Source organism: Poecilia formosa, unplaced genomic scaffold (genome assembly GCF_000485575.1).
Source record: "Poecilia formosa unplaced genomic scaffold, Poecilia_formosa-5.1.2 Scaffold394, whole genome shotgun sequence".
Taxonomy (NCBI): domain Eukaryota; kingdom Metazoa; phylum Chordata; class Actinopteri; order Cyprinodontiformes; family Poeciliidae; genus Poecilia; species Poecilia formosa.
The window spans coordinates 456071-482942 of record NW_006800333.1 but is presented as its reverse complement, the minus strand read 5'-3'; the positions used below and the strand labels follow the sequence as shown (position 1 = coordinate 482942).

At 42.3% G+C, this 26872-nt stretch overlaps 4 protein-coding genes across 6 annotated transcripts in view; all 4 read left to right on the top strand.

Annotated features, from left to right (window-relative positions):
• Window positions 1-3205, top strand: part of LOC103154670 (uncharacterized) — an 8794-nt gene extending 5589 nt beyond the window's left edge. The window contains exons 6-10 of the mRNA XM_007576034.2: window positions 5-643; window positions 759-932; window positions 1128-1286; window positions 2100-2146; window positions 2234-3205. Of these exons, the coding sequence (XP_007576096.2) occupies window positions 5-643; window positions 759-932; window positions 1128-1286; window positions 2100-2146; window positions 2234-2826 (1612 nt within the window). The 3' untranslated portion in view covers window positions 2827-3205. The remainder of the gene's footprint in view (window positions 1-4; window positions 644-758; window positions 933-1127; window positions 1287-2099; window positions 2147-2233) is intronic.
• Window positions 3206-4488: 1283 nt separating this feature from the next.
• On the top strand, window positions 4489-10946 carry LOC107833472 (uncharacterized). Of its 3 annotated transcripts, none has more exons than XM_016662879.1 (11): window positions 4489-4835; window positions 5527-5614; window positions 6939-7200; window positions 7305-7327; window positions 7626-7890; window positions 7981-8018; window positions 8629-8914; window positions 9689-9732; window positions 10016-10286; window positions 10374-10417; window positions 10582-10946. In XM_016662879.1, exons 3-11 carry the CDS (start codon window positions 6948-6950, stop codon window positions 10924-10926), a joined length of 1569 nt encoding a protein of 522 aa, XP_016518365.1. In that variant the 5' UTR covers window positions 4489-4835; window positions 5527-5614; window positions 6939-6947; the 3' UTR covers window positions 10927-10946. The 3 variants fall into 3 exon arrangements, with proteins under 3 accessions (XP_016518365.1, XP_016518367.1, XP_016518366.1); XM_016662881.1 differs by lacking the exon at window positions 4489-4835 and adding an exon at window positions 5364-5403; XM_016662880.1 differs by lacking the exon at window positions 4489-4835 and having other exon boundaries at window positions 5445-5614.
• A 13-nt stretch (window positions 10947-10959) lies between these two features.
• On the top strand, window positions 10960-19698 carry LOC103154680 (uncharacterized). Its single transcript, XM_016662878.1, has 13 exons — window positions 10960-12222; window positions 12458-12779; window positions 12861-12889; window positions 13495-13777; window positions 13982-14019; window positions 14105-14169; window positions 14242-14456; window positions 14533-14783; window positions 14856-14984; window positions 15488-15626; window positions 15757-15786; window positions 17814-17860; window positions 17933-19698. Exons 1-13 carry the CDS (start codon window positions 12103-12105, stop codon window positions 18230-18232), a joined length of 1968 nt encoding a protein of 655 aa, XP_016518364.1. The 5' UTR covers window positions 10960-12102; the 3' UTR covers window positions 18233-19698.
• A 974-nt stretch (window positions 19699-20672) lies between these two features.
• LOC103154679 (apoptosis-associated speck-like protein containing a CARD) overlaps window positions 20673-26872 on the top strand; it is a 7305-nt gene continuing 1105 nt past the window's right edge. Inside the window, exons 1-4 of the mRNA XM_016662886.1 lie at window positions 20673-21003; window positions 22994-23062; window positions 23338-23589; window positions 24312-24362. Of these exons, the coding sequence (XP_016518372.1) occupies window positions 20754-21003; window positions 22994-23062; window positions 23338-23589; window positions 24312-24362 (622 nt within the window). The 5' untranslated portion in view covers window positions 20673-20753. The remainder of the gene's footprint in view (window positions 21004-22993; window positions 23063-23337; window positions 23590-24311; window positions 24363-26872) is intronic.

Here is a 26872-nt window from a genome sequence, read left to right as displayed (position 1 = left end):
TTAGAGAGGAGAGAGGGCTGTACCAGTACAAGGGGTTCTGCTTCATCCATCTGAGGGTTCAGGAGTTTCTGGCTGCTCTTCATGTTCATCTGACCTTCATCAACTCTGGTGTCAACCTGATGGAAGAAACACAGAATTTCTTCTGGATGTGGTGGTTCTTTTTCTTTAAGAAAAAGGTTGATCCAGGACGCTTTTATCAGAGTGCGGTAAACAAGGCCCTACAGTTTCCAAACGGAAACCTGGACTTGTTCCTCCGCTTCCTCCTGGGACTTTCTCTGCAGAGCAATCAGAGTCTGCTACAACATCTGATGTCACAGAGAGGAACTGACATACAGACCAACCAACATACAGTTAAATACATCAAGGACAAGATCAATGATGATCTTACAGTGGAGAAAAGCATCAATCTGTTCCACTGCCTGAATGAACTGAACGATCGTTCTCTAGAGGAGGAGATCCAACAGTCCCTGAGTTCAGGAAGTCTCTCCACAGATAAACTGTCTCCTGCTCAGTGGTCAGCTCTGATCTTCATCTTACTGTCTTCAGAGAAAGATCTGGATGTGTTTGACCTGAAGAAATACTCAGCTTCAGAGGAGGTTCTCCTGAAGCTGCTGCCAATCATCAAAGCTTCCAACAAAGCTCTGTTAGTGCACACTGCTCCACATGACTTTTGATACAGAAACAATTAAAATTACAGGCAGAGTAAAAAAAGACAGATTGCTCATTAACATTTTCTTTTCTGTACATTTCATCCTCAGACTGAGTGGATGTAACCTCTCTGATAAAAGCTGCAAATCTTTGGCTTCAGCTCTCAGCTCCCAGTCCTGCAGTCTCAGAGAACTGGACCTGAGTAACAACGACCTGCAGGATTCAGGAGTGAAGCTGCTCTGTGCTGGACTGGAGAGTCCAAACTGCAAACTGGAGGTTCTCAGGTGATGCTCAGAGCCTGAATGGCTGCCGCTCTTTATGCTAGTCAACAAGATCAAATTAATTTACATATTTTCAGTTTTTCAACCATTTTCTGGATTTCTGTAGATTCTGACAATGACTTTTTGACCAATGTTAAAAATTGACCAGTTTTTGTCCGTTTCTGTGGGTCTGAGTTGTGTGCTGTATATTTCTTGCAGTCTATCAGGCTTCCTGATCGCAGAGGAAGGCTGTAATTCTCTGGCCTCAGCACTGAGCTCCAACCCCTCCCATCTAAAAGTGTTGGACCTGAGCTACAATCATCTCGGAAAATCAGGATTTGTGCTGGAGCATGAACTCTGGAAACCTGAATCTCTCAGGTATGGAAAGACCAGCCACTTTCCTCCAGACAGAGGAGAATAATCTGATCATCACCTGTTTTCTAGTCTTCCCCTGAACTTCCAATCTGCTAGTCTAGCATTCCAATTTTCTGAATTAGCCAAATACTCAAAGTTTAGGTATATCAAAAATATTTTAGTGATATGTTGAACCTGGGTATTTCAAAGCTTAGTTTTGTTTCTCTTGTAGAAGAAGCCACTACTGAAGCTCCTGCTGCTATTAACACTTTACTTTCCATAACACAGAAAGTACTCCTGGGTCAGTGCTCTTTTCTGTGTACTCTGTCTTCTTAAACGCCCAGTCGGTTGAGATGGATTGCTGTTCACTGAGCCAGGTTCTGGTTCTGGTTCTGCTGGGGGTTTCTTCCTGTTCAAGGGAAGTTTTCACTGTTGCTACACTGTCATTCAGGATTAGGATATGCTGATACGTCAGTCTACCAAACTCTGGACTTGACTCTTCAATAACTATGATTGAACTGGACTGTATATAATTGACTCTGTATGATTTCACTGAACTGACTGCATTTCTGCATATAATCATTTCTTGGTAAATTGCCTTTAGTAATGTTGCTATCTAAATAAACAGGTTTTATTTTCACTAAGGAGTTAGGATATTTCCATGTACCACTAGTTTATGGATAATCAGCTGCTAAGTGATTGGTGATGTATCTTTTATACTTTAATTTGGGCTGAAGATGACCAACACTAGATTGGACTTAAAAGAAAATAGATCATTGTTCATGTTAGTGTTGTTTTTGATGATATCTGATGGGCTGATCCTCCTCCACTTTGCAGGGTTTCACCTGATGGAGATCGGTGGTTGGTACCAGGTCTGAGGAAGTGTGAGTGTTTCTCATTTGAATGATTTGGTTTTAATGCAGCATCATCGCAGTGTGGGGAAATGATCAGCTGTTTGTTCTCTCCATCAGATTCCTGTCAGCTCACCATCGACACTAACACGGTGAACAGCAAACTCAGGCTGTCTGATGACAACAGGAAGGTGACGCGTGTGGAACAGGAACAGTCGTATCCTGATCATCCGGACAGATTTGATGTTTGGCCACAATTATTGTGTCAGAATGAGCTGGCTGGTCGCTGTTACTGGGAGGTTGAGTGTAAAGGAGAGGTTGACGTCTCTGTCAGTTACAGAAGAATCAGAAAGAAGGGAAGTGTTGATGACGTTGTGTTTGCAGTGAATGATCACTCCTGGAGTCTCAAGTGTTGCAGTGATGGTAGCTACTTTTCCTGTCACAATAAGAAGAAAACACCCATTTCCTCCTCGTCTCTCTCCTCCTCCTCTTCCTCTCATTTATCCCCCTCTTCTTACTTCTTCTCCTCTCCGTCAGCCTCCTCTGTCTCGGCCAGAGTGGCGGTGTATGTGGACCGTCCGGCCGGCGTTCTGTCCTTCTACAGGGTTTCCTCTGACAACGTGACCCACCTCCACACCTTCACCACCACATTCACTGAACCTCTTTACGCTGGATGTGGGTTGTGGTCTGAGTTCTCAGAGTTTCGGTGCTGAGTAAACCATCTTCACTCCTCTCCCTCTTTTCTTTTTTCCTGCTTCTTGTCTAACATCAGTAAAATCAGCATGTTGTGTTTGCTGCACACAAACCTCCAATAATCCCCTGAATCAAACTGTGCTAATGGGAGAAACATGCACCAGTCTGTCAGCTCAGAAAACGTTTCAGAGTTTAATTTGAGTAACAGGAACCTGTCTGCAGTGACTCCACCGGGTCGTCTGTCCATGACGGGGAGGTTTGATTAAAGTATAATCAGCTCCTCAGCCTAAACATCTGAGGAGGATTACTTATAACAGCTCTCACCAGTAAACTGTTATTATTGGAAATGTTGCTGTTTTTATTTTTCAGCGTTTTCTTTATTTTTCTGTTTTTATTTTTATTTATTTCTTTTTACTTTTTACAGAGTATCTTCACATTGTGATTTTTCTAAGCCTTTTTTATCATTTCTTATTGCCTTAGTTGGTTTATATTTGGTATTTTCACCTTTTTGGATATAAACATAATGAAAACAATAGTCTGTATATCGAATTATATGTGTCAGTTTGAAGTAAAATGATGACAACACAAGAAATTACAATCTATATAAAATTATAATCGACCCTCATGGAACCAGTCAGACTTTTCTGTCTTGGTCTTTAATGTTCAGACTTTTGTTGCATCCATTTATAATATTTGGATTATATAATATTTGTTTTAAGCATTTTACATCATTCTCATTCATTTATTTTTAATACATCTCTTCTGAAAATCCCTTCCAGTGGAGAAGACACTCACTGATCTGACATTTTCAGACCAGAGAGAAGAAATCCACCAGATTGTGAAATGATTTGCTTTTTTCTTGTGAAATCTTCATTTTGTTGATTCTTTCAGCTGAAGCCTCACTTATTTAGACCAGCTGTATGTACTCAGTTTATTATTATTATTATTTTTAGTGTTTTATCTCCTGTATTTTCAATGTGATTGCTATATAAATAAATTTTATGTACTTACATTTTTTATTCAGAAATCCTGGATTAAATGGCTGTTTCTTTATTGGAGAGACAGGAAGAGAGCTAAAGGGAAATAATAATAACCCCAGTATTTCATTATAAAAATGATTTTGTACCAAGTTGAAGGGTCAGGTCTCTGTCTCCAGAAGGACATTTCAGGCATCAGAATCACTGGTCCATTGCAGGACAACACAGAGACAGACAGCCATGTCCATACCTAAGGATGATTTAGAGAGGCCAAACAAACAGTCATGTTTTTGGACTGTGGGAGGAAGCCAGAGTACCCAGAGAGAACCCACCATTCACAGGGAGAACATGGAGACTCCATGCAGAAAGAAGGGAATCAAACCCAGGACCTTCTTGCTGCAAGGCAGCAGCTCTACCAACTGCACCACTGTGCAGCCCGGCTTCTCTATAGGAATTTTTCTTTTGTAAATTTTGAAATTCAGAAATCTAACCCACTGGGCTGATTGTTTCATGATTATTTTCTGTCAAACCATCTCGTGTTTTCAACAGAACCATTGAATTTGCGGTTAGAATCTGAATCTTGATGTATTTCTCATGCTACACCAGGTGGCTTCTGATTGGTTAATCTGTTCTTCAGACCATTTTGAGTGAGTTGGGATTTACACTTTAACTCGAAATTACTCACTAGACTCTCAGATTTACATTTCAGATTCTTTGTATTCAGTTTGTGTTTCTGACACTCATCAGTTGTACCGCTAACATCTGGAAGAAACTATCACGTTTTATCAAAATGATCCTGTTGTAACGCGGTGCTGATCACAAACTGCTTCCGTAGAGTCACAACCATCACAGCTGTGAAGCTTTCTGCCCTCAGCATCCTCCATCCTCCAGGCAGCAGCAGGAAACACTTTGGCTTCAGTTCCTGCATACAGATGAAGACCTTTTGGTTCACAGAAACAGAAACAGTGACGCTCGTCTCCATCTGAACAGCTTTGATCACCTGCAGATGGATTTACCTGGAACATCTGCGTGAAAGAAGCAGCTTGTTGAAGGTAAACGCTGCGGAGTTTCCTCCACCTGTTTCTGATCTCCTCACATCGTCCCGAACTTTTAGTCGGTTTGTTTGCTTAAAACAGTTTTTATCCGCTGATGTTTTTCTGATGCTGCAGTGACGCTGAAGCCGATCCGCTCGGTTCTTCAGTAAAGGGACATTTCACCGTATTTAAGGGATTTCAGCCATCATCGATCGGCTGTAAATTAAAATACTTTCTGAAACCTAGAGCTAATAATCACCGAATACTTAATGTTCTCACCTGATCTGAGATCACATTAGATCACATTACATCACATTAGATCACATTACTTCCATTACTTCGGTCGGTTAAAGCTTCCAAATATACAACATGTTATTTGAAGCTTTGATTTATTCTTGTCTGAAACAGAAAAATGAATTTTATTTAGTGCATTTTGTCGTTTCTATTTGTTCAAAACATTTGTATTTAGCTTAAGCATAAGAGCTTGTGTTCATTCATTTAGTTAAATATCTTTAAAACAATCGAGGTGACCAGTGTAAGTGGTGACGACTTCCTGGATAAATGCGGAAACGGAGCACGAGACAGGGTTGAGTAATTTAAGTTTGATTTTGCAGAGCTTGTGAAATATAAAGCTGACATGCAGGATTAGTTCATTTTCTCATGGAATGCTTGTAAAACATTACAGATGGAGCCTGCTTTGGTTTTGCAGGTGAGCAGGGATGAAAGGGAGATGAAGGTGGAGGAGATGGCAGACATGTTGAAGTGAAAGAGAAAACTCAGAGGAAGGAAAACATTTGGTGAGACTAAAACACACTTCACGGAAATGAGACAAAATCTCAGGCAGAAGGTACTGCAAGTTTACTAAAATCTTTGTTTTGACATTCAGCTGATTGAAACTCGGAGGGCAGAACCTTCTGGCAATCAGAAGGTTGCAGGTTTCACTCCTGCAGCTGCAGGTCAGGATCTGTGGCTGGTTTGATGTAACTGGTCATGAAAGCGAGTTGAGTGGTGGGAAAGCAGCATGTTGGTGCTTCATGCTGTCCTGCAGCTCACAGTGTGAATGATGCGGCTGTTTTGTATCATAAAATGTAAAAAGCTCTCCCTCTTCCCTGCTGCTGTTTCACATCACAGCTGCAGCTTATGTCGATGTGTTCAAGGAAGTTTTTATTGGGGGAATTCATGTTTCCTGTAGTCATGTAATCTGTTTGTGTTGTAAAATGTCAGTAAATGACTGAATTTACTGACATCATCAAGTTTTATTGAAAAATGATGACAGAATAACAGAAAGTTGTGTGAAAATCTCCCTGCTGTTTACAGAGAAACGAGTTGATGCCTAAATAAATCAGAACGATCTCTGAAGTAACACAAGAAACTCAAAGGGTTTAATCCATCCCTTACTGCCCACTTATCACAAACCATAGTTTGGTTTTGATTTGTTCACTGAAATATTCAGTAAAATTGAACAAATAAAGTCCAGTTTGCAGCAGGTTGTTCAGCTGATTCAGTTCTTCACTCTGTTACCAAAACATTTCATAAAGTTTAGGACAAAGATGTGATGGGAAGACATTTATGAACAGATTTCATTCTGTATGTCAGTCATTTCTGACAGCTTTCAGGTTTTGGGTCGCTGTTCTGTTGTTGGATCCATAAATAATGTCTGAGGTCTGCAGCAGCTTTCATCACAGGTTCTCTCTGCTGCAGCAATTCAAGGTTCCTGTTTCCTTCAACGCATCAAACAAACCAGCAGTCAAACCCAAACGTCCTCCAGGTTTCACTGAGGGAACGATTTACTGAAGAGAGTCACGTTTTGCAGGTCCTGCTTCAGGCCAGGGGATGTTCTCCAAGTAGTCAACCAGTAATGAAGGTTTATCATCTGATAAACACTCTTTTCTTTCATAATATAAAAACCATTCCAGGTAAACTTACCTGAGTACAAAATGCAGCTTTCAAATAACAACAAATCCACGGCAGCCAGTCAGGCCTGTGATGTGATCAAGTTTAGTGATTATATGAACGGCACCAATCCTCAGAGAGATATCGTTAAAACAGATGTGATGTTTCTAGAAAGCCAGAAGTTTTTCATCTTCCTGCTCTCAGAAAAGCTTCTTCTTGTTTCTCCAGGCAGAAACGATGACGACTAAAGAGCTGCTGGTAGAAACCCTGGATCAGCTGAGTGCAGGAGACTTCTGGGACTTCAAGCTGTTCATGGTGGCAGAGAAGTTTTTACCGCCCGACTCACGGAGGGAGCTGGAGGCAGCAAACACTGAGGCTGTGGCGGAGCTGATGATGAGGATGTGCAGAGGAAGGTGTGTGGAGGAGACCAGGAAGATTTTACTGAAGATGAGGCGTCAGGACCTGCTGCACAGACTGGCAGGGGTCAGAGGTCAGGAAGCCCTGAAGACTTTCTGCAATTTCTTTGTGATTCTGAATTATTTTTGGTGTTTCTCAATAAAAGGCTTAAAAATATTTTCTGTGTTTCTATTTTAGAGAATCCATCTTTAATCCAGAGAGTAAGTTACGTCACTTCAGCCTCATCAACACATTTCAGTTATGGAAGATAGAAATATTCTCACACAGAAAAACACAGTAAAAAATGATGAAATATGCTGATTTTAACCATTTCATTTAGATCACATAATGAACACATGACTTTGTAAACAGAGGCCAGAAGTTCAGTTTTACAAAGCAAAACAAGAAAAATGCAAATAAAACAATGTGCAGTTCTGTAAAACGTATGCAGCTGTTTCTAATACCACTGATATTAATGATACTAAGTGTTATTTCCTTGCGTCTCTCTGACTCGCCCAGGCGGGAGTGATGGCGTCGGATTTGGAGCTGCTGATGGAAACGCTGTCGGCTCTGAGCGGCGGCGGCTTGAGGGAGTTCTGGGAGCGGTACCTGCTGCTAGAACCTTCTGCCCTGGCGCCGCCGAGGACCGACCCGGAGATCGCAGCGATCTCATTGGTTCAGAGTCACGGCAAACAGTCTGTGGACGTCACCAGGAGGATTTTAGTGGACATCAACCAGAACCATCTGGTCCAGAGTCTGCTGGACTGCAGGCCCAAAAACAGAAGTAAGAGAATAAAAGTGAGACGAGTTAAATCATTTCATTCTGATCTCTGTGAAGCTGCTTCTCCTGTTTCTGTGATTTTCTCCCAACCAGAACCGCCTGATGACCGTCTGTCGGCGCTGATCCACAAAGTGAGTGAAATCCTGTCTGGGCCTTGATGCTTGTTTAGATGCTAATGGGTCGGATACTTACAGAAAATCAAAGGTGACCGACCGGCTCCTGTGACTAAAAACAAGCCAGGATCACCACACCTCCTCTACCGTGTCATTTCAGCCAAACATTTGGCTTCGGTCCAGAAATCTGGTCCTTCATTCATGTGCAGCACTATTTGGTGCTGCCATCTTGTTTCTGGAGAGAAGAGGTTTTCTCCCTCAATCCTTCCAAACAGTCAGACTAGTTCAGTGACTTGACCTTTAACCTTTAAACTGCTAACTTAAGATGAATTTTAGATTTTTCCTGACAGCAGATAATTAGTGAATTTGATTTTTCTGGTACAGTTTTGCCAGAATTACTGCTGAATAAATAAATATGACCAAAGTTAACTGGTTGTACGAACGCTGAGCTGCTGGCTGAAAACTCCTCCTCTAACATTTGAGCTAAAAATCTGTTTCAATGATTATTGTTAAATGTTTACAAGGTCAGATAGTTACAGTTTAGAGAAATGTTGATTAGCTGTTGCTTCTTAAAAACATTTATCATGTAAGGAAAACAGTTGACTGTCATTTCTTTATTATTTTCCAGGCAGCAACGATGGCAGCTGTGAAAGAGATTCTGTTGGAAACTCTGATGGATTTGAATCATTTAGATCTGGGAAGTTTCAAGATATTCCTGAACTTTGAGTCCTTCCAGAACAAGTTTCCACAAATCTCATGGAGCGATCTGAAAAAGTCAAACTGTAAAAATATGGTGGATCTGCTGATGGGCTCATATGGCCAGCAGTGTCTGGAGGTGACCAGGCAGGTTCTGATGGACATGAACAGAACCGACCTGTTGGAGAAGCTGCCAGAGAAAAGCTGTGGAGCCGAAGGTGAGATGAGAAATCACACCAACGGCTTTTCATCCACACCGACAGGAGGCTGCGCTTTTCTAACAGCTTTTTCCTAATTTTTACACAAAACAAACCACAAAACATCTGATGAGGATCCACAGAGATCTGGTTTATGAGTTAAACAAAAGAGAAAAATAAACCTTTCTTCTCAGTCTGAAGTTAAATCAGAGCGAACGTCTGCGGTTTCAGGTCAGTTAGAGTCACTAAAATGATTTCTATCTGCTAAACGCCATGGCAACGAGACAAACAGTATGTCAGATTTATTTATTAATCAGCTGTCAACATTATTTTATCATGTAGGCTTTTTGTTCAGAGTGTGAACAAAATGTTTCTGTGCATCTATGAAGCTACAGGTGCACAGAAACATCCATAGCTGTCATAGCTGTAGGCCAGGGGAGTCCAGAGTCGGTCCTGGACTCTCCTGGCCTCCTTTTCCTCTGAGGCCTCTAACGAGCCGTCATTTGATCCAGCTGCGTTAAACCAGGGAGAGAACTGAGACATGCAGGATGCCGGGCCTCCAGGACCGACTCTGGACGCCCCTGCTATAGGCTAACAGCTATTACCTGGTACATTACTGGTAATGTAACCTGTTACATTAACTCTGGCATAAATGAGCCTGAACTTTAAAACATCCCGTCTGCTGGTTGGTTGGACATATTCTGGTTCTTCTGTTTTAGTCAGAAATTTTATTTTTCCTCCAGCTGGTCGTCAATAGAAACTACATTAATGATCATCAAATCTTTTTTCCCTCAGAGAAACTTTCTGTGGAGGAACTTTGGCCCGGACTGATCGACAAAGTGAGTCATCTGTGGAAGACGACTCTCACTAAATGCATGTTGGTTTAAAATGGGTTTAATGTGAGACGTTGCTACGTTACACACTGTGTTGGTTTTCCTCTCTGCTCCAGTCAGAGGTGCCCAAAGCCTGGCCTGAGGGCCACTTACGGCCGTTTTTGGGCCCCGGTTCTTAAGCCACCGTTGTTCAGGATCTTCAGATGAAGAGACATCTGGAATCAAAAAGTATCAAAATGTTTGAGCAAAATTCAGCTGTTTTTGCAGAATATTTTCTTTTTGACACCAGGTTGAAGCCATGGAGTCGGTCATCGAGCTGCTGCTGGAAACTGTGGGTGACCTCAGTGAAGAGGAGCAGATGTTCTTCATCACGCTGTTGGGTCAGAGTCAGCGTGACGTTGCAGACAGACTGCTGGCCGTCAAGGAGCTGCTGCCAGCTGTGCTTGTGATGGTGCAGATGTTCGGCCAGCGGTCTGTGCAGATGACCAGGCAGGTTTTAAAACGGATGAGGAGGACAGATCTGCTTCCAGACATTTCAGCATCCAGAAGACCACAAGCAAGTAAGGCAGTAAAGATTAAACCTTAAAAATGTTGGTCAGTCGTCTGCTTTGGTCTGACGTCTGAAGCTCTGCGTGGTTTTCTCTCAGAGAAACTCCCAGCGGACCAGAGAAGCTCTGCTGCTCTACAGAAAGTGAGGAACGTCTGTTTTCCTGCTCAGCTTTTGTTACAGAAACGGTTCTTTTCTCTGATGAGATTCTGTTGCTTTAAAGACAGGAGGACTTCATACAAACTGCTGTGTGTGATTATATCTTAATACATTATAATGAGCACATTTGTGCTGATGTTTTGTTGCAGGTGGCTCTGATTGCAGCTTTCAAGCAGCTTCTCACAGAAATCCTGAGTGATTTGAAGAAACAGGAGCTGGAGGACTTCAAGAAGTCGCTGCGCTCCACCCTCAGCCTCTCTGGGAAAAACCTCTGGTATCCTTCGATGAGGCTGAGATTTGGACCGTTTGTCCCAAACGTTGTGAATGAGATGGTGGAGGAGTTGGGCCTGCAGTCTGTGGAGGTTTCCATGGAGATTTTAATGGACATAAACAGGAGCGACCTGGCAGAGCGGCTCCTGGAGACCAGCTCCGGTCTTAAAGGTAATTCAGACAAATCTGGATCCTGCAGTCTGAACGGCCTCAGGTCTTCTTAGGATGAGAGAACATCTGTCCTGATGTTTTAATCTGGAAACACTCAGACAGAGAGGAGTTCACCTCAAACCCAAACACCCAAACACAACATGCAGGAATGGAACTGGACTTTTAGAGAAACTGACCGACTCAGCAGAACCAGACGCAGCAGTTCGTCTGGACCTCTCTGGCAAACAGTCCTTTGAAGACAACAAGGTTAACATTTTGGACAGGCAGAGTGAGAGCCATCTTTGTGACACTGGAGCAGAGGAAGTGGCTTCATCGTTCTTACACCGACACTCATCACCCAGCTGGCAGAAACTCCAGCTGGAGACGTTGGTCCTAACAGCCCATGCTGTCGTTGTTGGGGACTTTTAGGGTCGTCAGCGTCAACGACACTCACAGGGAACTGAAGTGGGTAGAAAATGGCCTCCTTAGTGACCAGTGTGATAGTTTCTGATTACAACTTAAAAGCCTGATGCTTTCAACTCCTGACCTGAAGAAGTCTCTGGGACGAGACTCCAGTTTCCTCCAACTAAAACTCCAACAACTCCTGGAAGATCCTGAGCTGGATCTCCACCTTCACCAGACTTTCATCTTGTTTGAGTTCATCTGGTTTGTCCGACACGTTTCTCAGTTTCTCCTCTTCGTTGTGCTCAGCCATCCCATTTCATTGGTCTCCAACGGTTACCTCTGGTTTCCGGTTCAGCTGAACTGCTGTCTGATGCAAAGAAGCCCACAGAGGAAGAGCTGCAGGTCAGACAAACCGTCCCACATCGGCACGTCCGTCCCCCTCCGTCCCTTCTTCACCACATAAGTCACCCAACCTTGATAGCCTGTCCTCATGGTGGGACGTCCTGTCCTCATGGTGGGATGTCCTGTCCTCATGGTGGGACGTCCTGTCCTCATGGTGGGATGTCCTGTCCTCATGGTGGGACGTCCTGCTCCTCTTAAAGCAACAGGAACCAAGGCTTGACCACCAGGCTGGAAAGCTTTTCCTCAGGTCTCCAGGGTCTCCAGGTTTCTCTTTTCTGAGCAAATAAAATTATTTTTTGTGCTCTTCAAACATAAAAGTTTTGATTAGTTCTTAGTGTGGCAATTCTCTAAAAATGAAAGAAATGTCTAAAACAATTCCTGCAACAATATTTTTAATGAAGTCTCAGCATCAGCCTCCAATGTTTTATTGATGGAAATGTTTCATGGTTTTCTTGTTGTTCTTCATTTCAAATGAATTTAAGGTCTTACAGAAAATTATGCTTTACATTTCTTCAGGAAAGGTGTCCATAGATGAATATCAGAGAGTGATCATGCTAAACACAGTAAGTGAAACATTCTGTGATCCTTTTTGTTAGAGAACAAAGTGAAGCAGGAGTTATGATTGCAGAGTTAAACTTCACCTGGAGAAATGAGCAGGTCGGCTTGTATCCAGTAGAATAAATCCAAACCGTGAACTGGGACCAAGGAAACGGAGATGAAACAGGAACACAGCTCTCTCACAAATAAAACTTCCTGTCATGATCCTGGGAAATGATTCAAGGTCTTTAAATGTTTCAGGTTCCAGGAAAGATGGCCGTGAGAAGCACTCTTCTGAAGATGATGATGGAGTTGGGCCACCGCGATGTCTGGAGGTTCAAACGCTTGCTGCAGTTCACATGTTTCCAGAAAAGCCTCCCAGAACTCCCAGTCAGCATGCTGTGGCCCATGAACTGGACCGGCAGGGCGGCGGATCCGGGACTGGAGGGACCGGCAGACCTGGTGGATCAGATGGTGAAGAGACTAGGAGGGGAGTCTGTGGGTGTGGCCCAGGAGGTTCTGATGGACATGAACAGAACTGATGTGGTTCAGAAGCTGGCCGGGATCAGGTCCGGATCAACAGGTTGGACTTTACAGGGAAGAATTATCAGCATGTTTAAAAAGTTACAGATTTTCAAATGTTCCTCTTGTCCTTTTCCCTCAGAGGAGTTTCAGTCGCTGTTGTTCCAGAAAGTAAGTACAGCTGCATCATTTCATATCTTCAGGTTTATGCACCTAAAAATGAGTCTAGAAAAGTCCAAAACATCTTCAGAGGGTCAAACTTCTGGAAAAACTTAAAGCTAGCAGTCAGTCGGTCCAAACTGCAGCTCAATAAAACCGTTTAAGCTGAACCATGTAGACCATAAACCGAACCCAGTGATGGTTCTGAGCAGCGACTGCAACTCTAGAAACGAATAAATCTTCCCACGTTGGACTCAGACAGCTGAACCCTTTAAACCAGAGACTGGACCTGTTCTTCAGTTGGTTCTGCAGGGCAGGACACCATTTGAGAGAATCTGATGGAGACTCCAAGCTTTTTGAGGAAGGTTCAGGTCTGGGATCCTGATGTTTGAGCAGACAGCCAGTGTTTGGTTCTGTTAATTAAAGCCAAACATCTTGGCTTTAGTCTCAATACCCCAGAGGACTTTGCTACAGTAGTCTCTACAGGCAGAGGAGGCCTGTGTGTTCCCTCTCTTTTCTAACTATCATACATTTTAAGTTGCCTCACTAAGGTGACTAACATTCTCATTTGTTCAGACATGATTTTCAACAAACAAATGATCTGTTTCACTCCTCAGGAAGCAAGTCTAACGGCAATTATGGAGAAACTTCTAGAAACATTTGAAGATTTAGGTGAAGCAAAGTTTGAACATTTTCAGAGAGTCGTACAGAAGAGTTTGTCCAGGAAAGCCGGGAGAGGAACCGTTGCTATGGAGACGGGAAGGAAGCTGAAGGTGGCAGAGCTGATGTTGGAGCAGTTTGATGAGCAGACGTTAGACATGGCGGAGCTGGTTTTAAAGCAGATTCATCGCTCTGATCTGGTGCAGAAGATCTCAGGAAACATCCCAGCAGGGCCATCAGGTGAGTCAGTTTTCTGACGACGATGGATCACTGACGTCTCTTCAGCCAGTCATGTTTAAGTCTTTCTCCTTTGTTCAGTTACTGTACAGTGAAACCAGGATGCTTTCGTTTTTCCTGTACAATTTTAGCAAACTGGAGATTCTGTAAAACATCGACCGTCAAGTAAAATTAGATACATGAGATTAAATAATCTTGTTTCTCCAGCAGGACCTTCACGGGTCGCCAAGGGTCGTGAAGAAAAGGTAGTTTCTCAGTATTTGATTTGTGATATTTACATTTTATTTATTAGCTCCTCTGTGAGAACAGTGTCTGGTCTGCATCCTGCAGCTGGACTCCAGCTGCTGGACTGAACTGGTACCGGAGGTGAACCAGACAGAATCTCCAACCTACAGGTGAAGCAGCATCAGGCCTGCTGCTCAGGAAACACCAGACTTCAAGTAAACGTTTTCCCAACGTCATTTCAGCCTCCAGAGTGAAGCTGGACTCTTTGAGTGCAGCGTCTCTGGTCTGCGCTGGTTCTGCTCCGAACGGGTCGTCTTCAGGTACCGGTTCTGCTCCTGGGACGGACACATGGAGAGGATGGAGAGCAGAGGATACCGGCCTGCTGGTCCTTTACTGGACATCAGTCTGATTACTGGGAGGATGACGGAGGTGTTCCTGCCTCACTGGATCTGTGTCGGTAGGAGAACATGATGGTACCAAACCTTTTAACACCGTTGACCCAGAACTTTTCCTGCTCTTTGTGTTTCCTTCAGACGACGTCCGTAAACCTTTGGAGCAGTTTGCTGTCCTCCACATGGACGACTGTGGAGACGCTGTGGAGAAAGTCTCTGAGGTCTCACCGTCACACGTCAAACTGGCTGAACCCGTTTTCTCTCCGAGAGCGGTTCTGATGAGAGCCGGCTTTCCTGTGAAGGTCTACTGCAACATGTTGCTCTATCGGACCAACACGGCTTTCCTCACGCTGCATGTTTACCTCATCCCACGCGACCCGGCCTTACAGCAGGTTAATATGGGTCCAACAGAACCAGCTTCACGGGTCAGAAATATTAGAACTTCATCTTGGTTTCATTCACAGGCAATGGACCGGAAAGAATCTTCTTATGGGTACAAAGTGATCCAAAAGCCCGACCCGGAGAAGTCCCTGAAAATGAACGATTACTTCTTCCTCACATCAGATCTGGAGGCTGCAGAAGTTTCTCCTAAAGTAGGTTTGAAACGGTTTCAATGTTCATGTTTTGCATCCAGTTAATTGCAGGTTCCCATCAGATTGGCCCGGTTTCTCACATTAACATCACTGCATGCAGTAAAGGTAGCTGATGATACCAGAACATGAGTTCAGGCAGGAAAGCATTTGGTGTTAAATGGTTTCAGATGGGCTGCACAGCCTGTGCATGTGTGGGTTTTCTCCGGGTACTCCGGTTTGCTCCCACAGTCCAAAAACATGACTGTCAGGTTAATTGGCCTCTCCAAATTGCCCCTAGGTGTGAGTGTGTGTGCATGGTTGTTTGTCCTGTGTGTCTCTGTGTTGCCCTGCGACAGACTGGCGACCTGTCCAGGGTGACCCCGCCTCTCACCCGGAACGTTAAATGGAGAGGCACCAGCAACCCTCCCGACCCCACTAAGGTGTAAAGAAAATGGATGGATGGTTTCAGATGAGAAGCCATTGAGGCGATGCTGCACTGAGCCAGTTCTCCTGTTTGCTTTCAGACGGGAATTAAACTCCGATATCCAAGAGGAAAACCAAATTTCTTTGAGGTTTATGTTGAAAATGCAAACAGAAACTTCAGTCTGACACTCAGACCCGACAGAGAGGACCAGCCGGTTTGGGAGTGTTCTGTTCGAAAAGGTCCGGTTCACATTCATTTTTATTCATTCAGAACAAAAGACTCTTTAGGGAAACTAAGCTGTTTCTTAGCAGCTTTGCCTCATTATGAGGAACAAATGCATCTGATTGGTTGGTTTTATTCCCGTTTCAGATGAGTATCAAAGCAGTGGCCAAGCACAAGGTAAGACAAACTGATGTGGTGGTCAAAAGTATTCATACACAGCAAATTTGGAAGTGTTAATTCAACTCCTAGAGAGCTGAATTCAACACTTTGAAAGTGTCTATATTGGTCCACTCTTGATTGTGTTAAAATGACACTTATGAAAGTGTTATTTGTGATGGAGTTGAATCAACACAGTAAAAAAATGGACTGAACTTATATAGCGCTTTTCCAGTAATTTTGACCACTCAAAGCGCTTTACACTAGAGTCACATTCACACACCAATACACAAATCGGTTAAGTGCCTTGCCCAGGGGCACATCAACATGTGGCAGGAGGAAGCTGGAATCAAACCTACAACCCTCCGATCACAGGATGACTACTCTACCCACAGAGCCACGGTCGGCCAACTCAGTAGTTGAAATTTAAAACACATCAGTGTTGATTTACCTGACACTAGTGTGTAGTGTCAAAAGTTAACACTATAAATGTTAATTTAACAAAGAATAATGTTAAGAATAATGTTAAGTATAGAACATAGAAATCTGAGATTTAAAATACTACTGGTAAGATGGTTAAGCACAGTCTACATATAGTCCTCAACATGGCTGTCGCAGGTTTGCTTCTACTGCACGTCATCCCCTTCTCCCATTACCCACTTTTCTGTCAATTCACTATCAAATAAAGGCCACAAGGGCCAATAAAACCTTTTTTTCCTCAGAAAATACCACTGGTAGTCAATAATCCCCAAATTCATTTTAAAAGACATTAGATGCCACTTGAATCTACAAAAACACCAACACAAGCTGCAGCATATAATCTACTTTTATTTCAAAACATCAAACAGCACTGCCAGCAATTTACAACAAAGGTCATATATTCATGGTACTTTGCACTGAAGGTTAAGTGTGCTGTGAAAGTTCATCAAAAGCAGCCATGGATGGTCTTGTGATCAATGATGGTGAAGTGTCCTTGGTGCTGCTCTTGTTTTCACCAACATGCAGGTGGAAGGGCTGTCTTGATTCCACAGTAAGGAGAAAGTCTTCAACACTGGCTCCAATCTTTGACAAAATGCTAAGACAACAAATAATTATTAATATATAGCACAGTTACATTCGGATAGCAAACTAAGCCAATAAGAAAGTGCTTCTATGTCATCATAACAGGCTTCAGTCACCAACATGATGTACTAATGAAGATGAAACATTTTGGCAGTTTTTAGATATGCCACAGGTACAAAACACCAGAGTCAAATGGCTTAATTGCCTCCTCATTGTGTAGATAAGTTCTCCAGAGTCCTGCTAATCACCTAATTATTGTATTCAGGTGTGGTGCAGCAGCGGCACATCTAAATGTTGCAGGACAGTGGCCCTCCAGGACTGGAGTTTGACACCTGCGGCTTAGATAAAGCACAGCCACTCCCCCATTTTGCAGTCTACAGCCAAAAACTTAAAGAAAAGGACCTCGCAGTTAAATAATGGCCTCCAGATTTTCCTGACAGTTTTAGCTCGTGCTACCTGCTTGGCTAGCTTTAGCTGCTAACAAAATAATAAGCAGTTGTATTTACTGTGATATCCAAACAAATAAACGTACATTAAGCGAACTATGTATATGAATAGATACTCTTCTGCAAATGGAAAATTAATGCATCCATAAAAAATAGTCAAAAACATTATCATTTTAACATGGAACTTACCTTGTTATGATCCAGACAAGAAGCCATATTGCTGCCTCCGGGCCAGACACGTGACGTCACAGATACGTTGCAATTATGGGAGGAGCTGTCTGGTGTTGATTTCTAATCAACAAAAGACCGAATTGCTTTTATTTAACTCTCTGGAATAACACCAACTCTTTAGGGAAACTAACACTCATGTTGTTGAATTAACACTGTATTTTAACATACAACACCATCACTGAAAATCTAACACTTTTGAATTTGCTGTGTACCCCATAGCAACCACAGAGTTGTGTAAAGTAGAGAGGAAGTACAGACGGTCTGTAATATTTTTGTCCAAATAAAAGTCTGAAAGGTTTTTCTCCTCAGAGATACAGAGTGTGGATGAACATCATCTGGCTGCAATGATGCAAAGAGTGAGTAAAAATTTTTCTAACATTACACAGCACTTTGAGCAAGGAACTGTTAAAGATCTTGTAAATCTTTAGGCAGCGACCATCACATCAGACAAGGAGATGCTTTTAAACCTGATGAACGACCTGAAACAAGAGGAGCTGAAAGGCTTCAAATGGTTCCTGAAGAACAGGGATGTGAGCTCAGGCTTCCCACAGATCCCAGTGACTCTCCTGGATGAGGCCGATGCCTCAGACCTGGTGGACCTGATGATGAAGACCTACAGCCACAGGGCTGTGGAGCTCACCAAGGACATTTTTAAGCAAATTAACAGGAATGATCTGGTGGAGATGTTTCCAGGCACCAGCTGTAAGAGGAAGTGTAAGAACTTCTGAATTTAATTTAAATAACTGGTTTCCATATGCTGACCCCAGATTAGTTCAATATAATGAGAAATGTTAGCTGCAGGTTTGTATTAAGGAGATGAGATGAGCCACTTTAGCTCTTTGGTCAGAACTAATCATTCCTACAATGTCGGAACAGAATTCTTTGCAGAAAGACTCCAGGCCAGGAATCGAACCCAGGACCTTCTTGCTGCAACAGTGCTACCACTGAGCAGCCATACTTTAACTAACACAGTTCAGACTCAGTTCAGATTCAGTTCAGACTCGGTTCAGATTCAGTTCAGACTCAGTTCAGACTCGATTCAGATTCAGTTCTGACTAGATTCAGTTCAGACTCAGTTCAGACTCAGTTCAGACTCAGTTCAGATTCAGTTCAGACTCAGTTCAGATTCAGTTCAGATTCAGTTCAGACTCAGTTCAGACTCAGTTCAGATTCAGTTCAGATTCAGTTCAGATTCGGTTCAGATTCAGTTCAGATTCGGTTCAGACTCAGTTCAGACTCAGTTCAGACTCGGTTCAGATTCGGTTCAGATTCGGTTCAGATTCGGTTCAGACTCGGTTCAGACTCGGTTCAGACTCGGTTCAGACTCAGTTCAGACTCGGTTCAGACTCGGTTCCGACTCGATTCAGTTCAGACTCAGTTCAGACTCAGTTCAGATTCGGTTCAGATTCGGTTCAGATTCAGTTCAGACTCAGTTCAGATTCAGTTCAGATTCAGTTCAGACTCAGTTCAGATACAGTTCAGATTCAGTTCAGACTCAGTTCAGATTCAGTTCAGACTCAGTTCAGATTCGGTTCAGACTCAGTTCAGACTCGGTTCAGACTCGGTTCTGGTTATCGTGACGTTGTGGATCCTCTGACTGACAAACAGAAAAATCTTTTCCAACCAAAGTGGTCAGGACTTCTGTTAACACCTGTTGTTGAGTTTTTATTTTTTTATTAATAGATATATTGTTGTAAATTGAACTGGACATTTCAGTTCCTGGTGGTTCTGGAGGTTCTGCTCCAACATGGGTCCAGTTGAAAAGTTGCTCTACTGTTCTGACAACCATCATTCATGCCATGCACATTTTGTTCCTGCTGCTTTTTATCTGGACCAACCCTGCAAGGAAAATGGGTTTAGATTACACCTGGATGAAATAAATCATTAAAATATAGAAAACTTTGACTTGACCTGAAGACAAAACAAGAACATTTCCTCTTTCTGCTCCACTTCACTGTTACTGGAGGATCACTTCATTCACGTTCTCTTGAACACATTTTAGTTCATTTCTCGTGTCAGTGACTCGCATCGTTCCTCAGATTTCTATCTGATCGTCTAAACCTCGTTCATGTCATCAGATCCAACCTGCTTGGAGTTCATCTGCTTTTCCTTCCTGGAGAATTAAAATCCCCAGATCGATGTGCATGACATCTACATGTGACCAAAGCTGAATAAAATGACTATTTAAATCTAACTGAGGTTTTTTCATCTTTCTTTATTTCTGCTACTTTATTATAAGAAACTAAATATGGTTCATTTGAATAATTTAAGTTAAAATATTGGGTTTGATGTTCTTTGAGTTGAATAACCATCCATGGAGTCAGATTCAGAGGAATCATGACAGTTTTTTATTTTGTTGCCTGAAAATGGTTTTGCATTGATGCTGCACATTTTCACGCAGCGTCATGTTTGCTCCAGTTGTTTTTGTGACCAGAACTGCTGCTGTAGATGATGAGCAGTAATTCAGCTGCAGAGGTGGAGACCCGCAGCAGAGCTCAGTTTGGAGGGCAGCAGGTGGGAGGCTGAGCCGGCTGTGATCAGCTCAACAGGAAGCTGTTCTGTGACAGGAGGAGAGGATGAGGTCAGGGGTCAGAGGTGAGTCCAGTGATCAGCTGAGCTCCTCTGTCTGAGCCAACCGAGACGCTCCTGCACTCGGACCCCATGGAGGGTTTTGTCACCAGACTGGCAGCAAAGTGGTCTTTAAAAAACTTCATGAACTCTTTATCAGGTTTTAATAGAATGGGACCAGTTTAACTGCAGTGGTTCTGGAGGGGAAACCTGACCTGACCTGCCATACTGAGTTCCTCTTACACTATAAAGTTCTTGAGTAAATAAAGATTATTCTTTTGATAACGTTGAATGAATCCTGCGCATTATTCTCTGCCTCATAATGACTACAGTATAAAGATCTGTAGGCAGTTTTAATGGGATTTTAATAAAGATTTAGGTTACATGTTATGTCCTGTAATTTATTTGTAACAAAAACTTAATTCAAGGAAATAAAATGAAGTTTTCCTTCATCAGATTCATCAGTTTTCAAATGAAGTTTGAAAACTTGGTGTTTTTTATTGAAGCTTTCATGTTTTTATAGCTTCTTGTCCTGAAATATCATCTGCAGATGTTTTCAATAAAGCTTACCAAAAAAACGTGCTGCGTTGTTTCCCGCCTCCCAGCATAAACTGTAACTTCCTCAGACTCCTCCCTGGTTTTGGTTCAGGTTCGGTTCCAGCAGCTTCATCTTCCACAGAAATGCCTCGCAGCATTAAGCAGCTTCTAGCTGAAACCCTGGAGGACCTGACCCAGAACAACCTGGACAAGTTTGTCTTCCAGCTGCTGGACCGCAGCGAGGAGCCGCGGGTCAGACGCTGCAGGGTGGAGGGGAAGAGCCGCCTGGACATCGTGGATGTTCTGGTCTCCACCTTCACGGAGGACAAGGCTGTGGATGTGACCGCGGAGATCCTGAGGAGCATCGGCTGCAACCATCAGGCGGAGACACTCTGTGAGTTCAGCTGGAGCTGAGGAGACAGTTTGTCTCTGCGCCGACGAGCTTTTAGATTTAGAAACGAGTTCAAGTTCAGAGGAAACAAGGAGACAAACTGCAGACCTGAGATTAATGAAATAAATTCTGATTTGTTTGCATTTTACTTATTTAATTCAATTAACTTTTGACTTATTTGTTACCGACAGAAAACAAAATTTAACTTATTTCACGCGAAGATTTAAACGAAACTATTTTAAGTCCTGATGATCATCAGCGCCCACTAGTGTCTGTTTTAGTTACTGCATCGTGATGGAGTTAGTAATGATGAAAAATGTTGTTTTACAATCAGGGCAGAATAAAATGTTTTACCAGGTTCCTAAAGTATTTCAATCTGACATAAAATAAATAAATAAATAAAAATCAACTGGACTGAAATTATCAGCAACTTCTGCAGAATTTCCATTCAGGTGGAACAAACAGATTTTCACTGATGTGACAAATTTTACATGAAAGTTTCTGATCTGTTTTATAGTGAAGGAGAAACTGAGAAGATGACAGGCAGCTCGTTTTAACGGTGAGTGGCTCTGAAACATGTTTCATTCATCATGACTCTTCAGCGCTCAAAGTGTTTCTATAGAAACCAGGTGGTTGTGTTGCAGGAGCAGCAGATGATGGAGATGAAATCAAAGTTTCTGCAGAAACCAGAGGAAGTTCAGCTGCAGAATGGAAATGAATGACTCATTTTTAGTTTTAATTTAAAATCATAAAGTGTAATGAATTTATTTTTTACTATGTTTTTATCCAACTGCTGGAGATGAATAAATGTTTTGGTCTGGAATAATGTGATTCTGGTGCTGGGAACTTTGTTTAAATGAAAATAAAAGTGGATGAGATGCAAACATCTGATTGCTTTTTTTTCTACAAACATTTTGTTTGTTAAACCTGCTGTTTTTTTATTTATTTATTTATTTATTTTGTTACTTATTTCCTGTTGCAGCCTGAAAACGTCCCACTCACTGAACCAAGTGAAGAATCGCAGCTTTAAACATGGCTGCTGTTCTCAGGCTGAGCTGTAGAGTAAATCTCAGTCAGGCTCCTTCTGTGTAAAAATGTTTTGTTCCTCCTCACAGAAAAATGTGACTCGTCCCGTCTGTAACTATACAACATTCAGAGGAGGAAGGAGTTCAAAGAAATTCTACAATTTCAAACAGTAAATATGAAATGTTTTCTAATGCCCCATCCTACAACCTGAGCATTTCTTGTAAAGCTGCTGGCTGTAGATGAAATGACCTTTGACCTGAGCCAGTTTTCCAGGATCCGTCCTGCAGATGCCTGAAGATCAGCAGCTGGAACAGGTTTGATCAGTGGAAGGTCAGGTTCATCAGAAGGGTGTGTGTGTGTGTGTGTGTGTGTGTGAAGGCGGTGTAGCTGAGTGTGTGTCAGATGTTTATGTCTGGACTGATGAAAGATGGTTTTTTCAGCTGCCAGGTATTTTTTCTCCTGACGGAATCGGTTGGTAAAAAGCTGATTGTTCTCCTTCCAACATTTCATTTGCTTGTAGTCGGTTTTTATTTTTGGTCGTCTTGCAGGTTTTAACATTTTAGTTTGCAGTCAAACATTTTTCATCTTGTTTAAAGAGTAAAGGTTGAGGCTCTGCTGCTGTTCGGTCTCATCCACTGAGGAAGTCCAGAAGAGCCTGGATTCTGCTCATCCAGCTCAGTGGGGAACAAACGAGGTGGTCATCTGCTTAGAGATGGAAACAATATTGTATTTTGAAAGAATCACATTAGTGGAATAAGCTGATAGAAAATAATAGCAGGTGTTTCTGTTCATGGTTCAGCTTGTAGAACATGATGTACATTTCCTGTAAAGCTGCTGATCACGTGACCTCACATTGGAAAACACACGTTCTTCCCTTTTCTCAACCTCTGACCTCTGGTTTACACACCGATTACTGCGCATGCTCCATGCCAGAGATCGATGTGCCTGTAAATGTTCAAACATCCAGCTGCTCTGCAGGCGGAGCCTGTTCAAGTTCAGACTGAGCAGCTCAGTCTGCACATGCAGGACCTGCTGGGTGTGTTCACAACTAATCTGAGGGGAAGCCATCATGGTGCCTTCAGGGACCTGCCGGAAAACTGACGGGTTTTAAAATTAGAAAAAGGAGCCAGCGGCACATCCAGAAACATGATCATGTATGACTCATGTATAAAACATCTGCAGGCTAGAAATGTACCATTTTCATGAATATTAGGAAGTTAATGTCGAAACTGCATTTTCCCACAACACCGAAACGCGTCACGTCAGCAGGCCGGAGATCAGGCCCGTCGCAGCACATCTGGATCATTCTGTGAGAAATGCCTCCAAAAACGGCCAAAAAGCTTTTATGTAACAAACTGGAGGATCTGTCCGCCGAAAACTTTAAGAGGTTCCGAACGGAACTGGTGGACCGGAAGGACGGCGTCAGGATGATCCAGGTGGAGGGTAAAGACGTCCTGGAGGTTTCAGAGGTGATGGTCAACGTTTACACGGAGAGAAACGCTCTGAAGGTGGCGGAGGAAATCCTCAGAGAGATCCGCTGCGAGCAGGACGCGGACGAACTGGGTAAATATCCTCTGGGTCTGGATCCATTTACCTTCTACACGGAGATCCGCAGCAAAAATCAAACATTCAGACGGTTTTATACTCAGAATGCAACATGTTGGATCGTTTCCTCTGTGATTCATCAGAGAAAAACCAAACCAGCGCCTCTTTTTTACTTTCACTTTCGACTCCTGCTGACCCAGACCAGACCAGCTTCCTTCATTTGGCTCCAACTCAGTAACCCGATGCGCAAAAACTAAAAATTGGGCTTGAATTTCAGTTCAGTCTTTTCTTTTCTCACTTGGAGGGAATTTGAGAAACTGAGCAGTTTAGTTCTGACTAGCTTTAGGCTCGGTTTAGTTCTGGATCGGTGCTGATCCAAACTGCTGCCGCTCTCAGGATTCATGCGCTAAAGTAGCGCATTTTGACAGCTCTGTCTGTCGGAGCTGCCCTGTACCTGGCTCTGCGGGAGATTCTCCCATAAGTGGCTCCTGGGAGCCAAACATCATGGAGGCCCCCAGGCCTCTTGGTGAAACCATCCAGGAACATTTAAATAGGATATAAATAGATACAATATGATTTAATATCAACACATTTCACACTGAAACTTTATGGAAATAAAAAGACAAAAGGCACACACACACACACACACACACACACTGTGGTTAAAATGATGCCTCTGGCCAGAAGAAAGAATTTGTTTTTGTTCTTATTCACTGATTTTGGATTTTTATTTTTTGCAGCTGAAGAGGCTAAAAAAGCAGGTTTGTGTTCCTCTGATGGATCCAGCGATGGTGAGTTATTTTTTCTTTTAAACACCAGGAACAAAAACCGAGTCAGAGATCGTGTGCAGGTCGTTGTTTGGGTTTTCCGTTTCAACATAAAACTAAAAACATGAAGCTATGCCGTAATGTTGGAGCATAAGTTACTTTAAATCACATCAACTTTATTTTGAAGATAGAAATAATTTACAGAATGAACAGCAGCAATCATTTTCCACAGGGAGGAGAAGATCTGCGTTTTTCTGTTTTTCAGTGGTAAAGTGTGTTTTGGGTGAAATAAATCGCTTCTGTTGTGTTGCTGTTCAGACACGTGGTGCTGAAAACACACCGATACTTTTACCTGATAACATGAAGAACCAGGAGGTTTAACAGCAGCTGCTCCGGCCAACGCGACCTTTTGACCTCAGTCATTCACCTCAGAAGACAAAACTTAATTTAATTAGAGGAACTTTTAAAAACAAAATGACTCCAAAATACACAAGTTTTGATTTTATGAACAACATTTATGAATAAAGATTTTACTTGTTCAATCAACATGTTGGAGAAATCTAACAAACATATTTCTATAAATCAGCAACAATTTGATCAAAGAAACAAATTCTAAATCATTTTCAAGTCGCCAAAGTTTCAACAAGTACAAACTGGAGAACAAAGTGCTGCATTTACAACAGGCTGGTTAAAAATTACACTGATAAAATACTGAACTGCTGATCACAGCCAGACCAGATCCAGATCCCAGCGAGTTGATAACAGATTTATGGAATCGGTTTATGGAATCACAGTTGTGTTGAATATGCTGCGGATGTCAGAGGTTTTATTTTCGGTGCAGCGCCTCAAAGGCCTCAGCCTCCTGTCTGTTGGTTATGTCTGCTCTAAATTAGCCATCTCTACTAGATTTCATTTTCTGTGCAGCCTTATGTTGTTTGGAGTCCAGCTAAGATCATCCTAATAAATAATAAATCAGAACTTATATTCTCTTAATCACCAGAAATGCCTTTCTTAGCTGGATTATCTCCACAGAGCAGAACTCAGTTAGAACATAAATGTCCTCTAAAGAACTATTTTGTTTTTCCAGTTTTGATAAGCACTTATGTCATAGTTAAATGTTTCATAATGAAACCTTTTGATCTGCAGTCGTGTTAGTTCCTGCGTAGCTCCAATCCTCTCTGAGCCGCAGCTGGACGGACGGAGTTCAGCTCATATGTTCATTTATTGGCAAATTTCAAACAAACAGCAGGAATGAGTTAGAAACAAACTGTAAATGTTAATTACATTAACATTTAATGACAGCAGAGAGAAAATACATCTTGTTGGACTAACAGCATTAAACTCTTTACTGCTTGATTTTATGTGAGATATTACAATTATAATAACAGGCAACTAAAATGAAGCCATATTTACATATTTGTACCGTAAAATTACATGCGAACGTAAATAAGAAGCATCTTCATTTAAAATGTGTTGTGGAAGCAGGAAGCTGCAGGGCTGTGATCGGACAACGAGCTTCATAAACTAATTAGTTTTATTACTGAATAAATTACTTTCTATTAAAGTGAAGTCCGGATAGCGCAGACTGAATGATCTGCTGTGGCTCAACACTGCCACCACGTGGTTTACATTCTGTACTGCAGCCTGTCAAATTATTCACATTTGGCTGAACAAACAAAACAGATTGTAAAAATGTTAGTATTTCAATGTAAAAAAGAAAAAGTGGCAAAATAATTTAGAACAAAAAAGGCATCAAGGTTTTTTCACTTTTTGCTTAATTTGCAAATATTAAACTAATGTGAGGTTTGTACTCTCATACAAACCTCGATGCAGCTTCAAAATAAAACCAACAGCACAGAATATGTCCTGAAGAAAAATCATCCATACTTTATATATGACAGAAATTATTTGTAGAGTTAAGGTTGAGATCCACTTCTTCCCGTTTTCTGGATCCATTTTTCCAGCCAAACTTCACTAACTCCAGTCTGCATTCAGACATTTTACAGATTTGACTTGACGTGTTTTAAATGAGGTTCAGTCAAAGTAAATCTCACAGCGGCTGGTATCTGATCTGATCTTCAGGCTCCAGCAGTCAGAGGGATTCTAGTTGGAGAACCAGAACCGATCGGGTCGGCCTGTTGATACCTAATAAGAACATTGTAGAGAGAAATTTAAAACAAGTTAAAGTCATCTCCCCACATCCAGGAGGCAGCTCTGCTCATAATCACAGCAGCAGTGACGTTTATTTCTGCTCCAGATTTTCATCTGTGATCCGCGTCAGGCAGGAAAAAACAGCTTTATGTTTTTACTTCCTGTTGTTCCTCTGCTGGTCATAAACCTGCAGATAAACGAAGCAGATCCAGAACTCATAGAGCAAAATACTGTAATGATCGTTAGCTTCCCTCCTGATTGGTTCGTTAGCTTCCCTCCTGATTGGTTCGTTAGCTTCCCTCCTGATTGGTTCGCTAGCTTCCCTCCTGATTGGTTCGTTAGCTTCCCTCCTGATTGGTTCGCTAGCTTCCCTCCTGATTGGT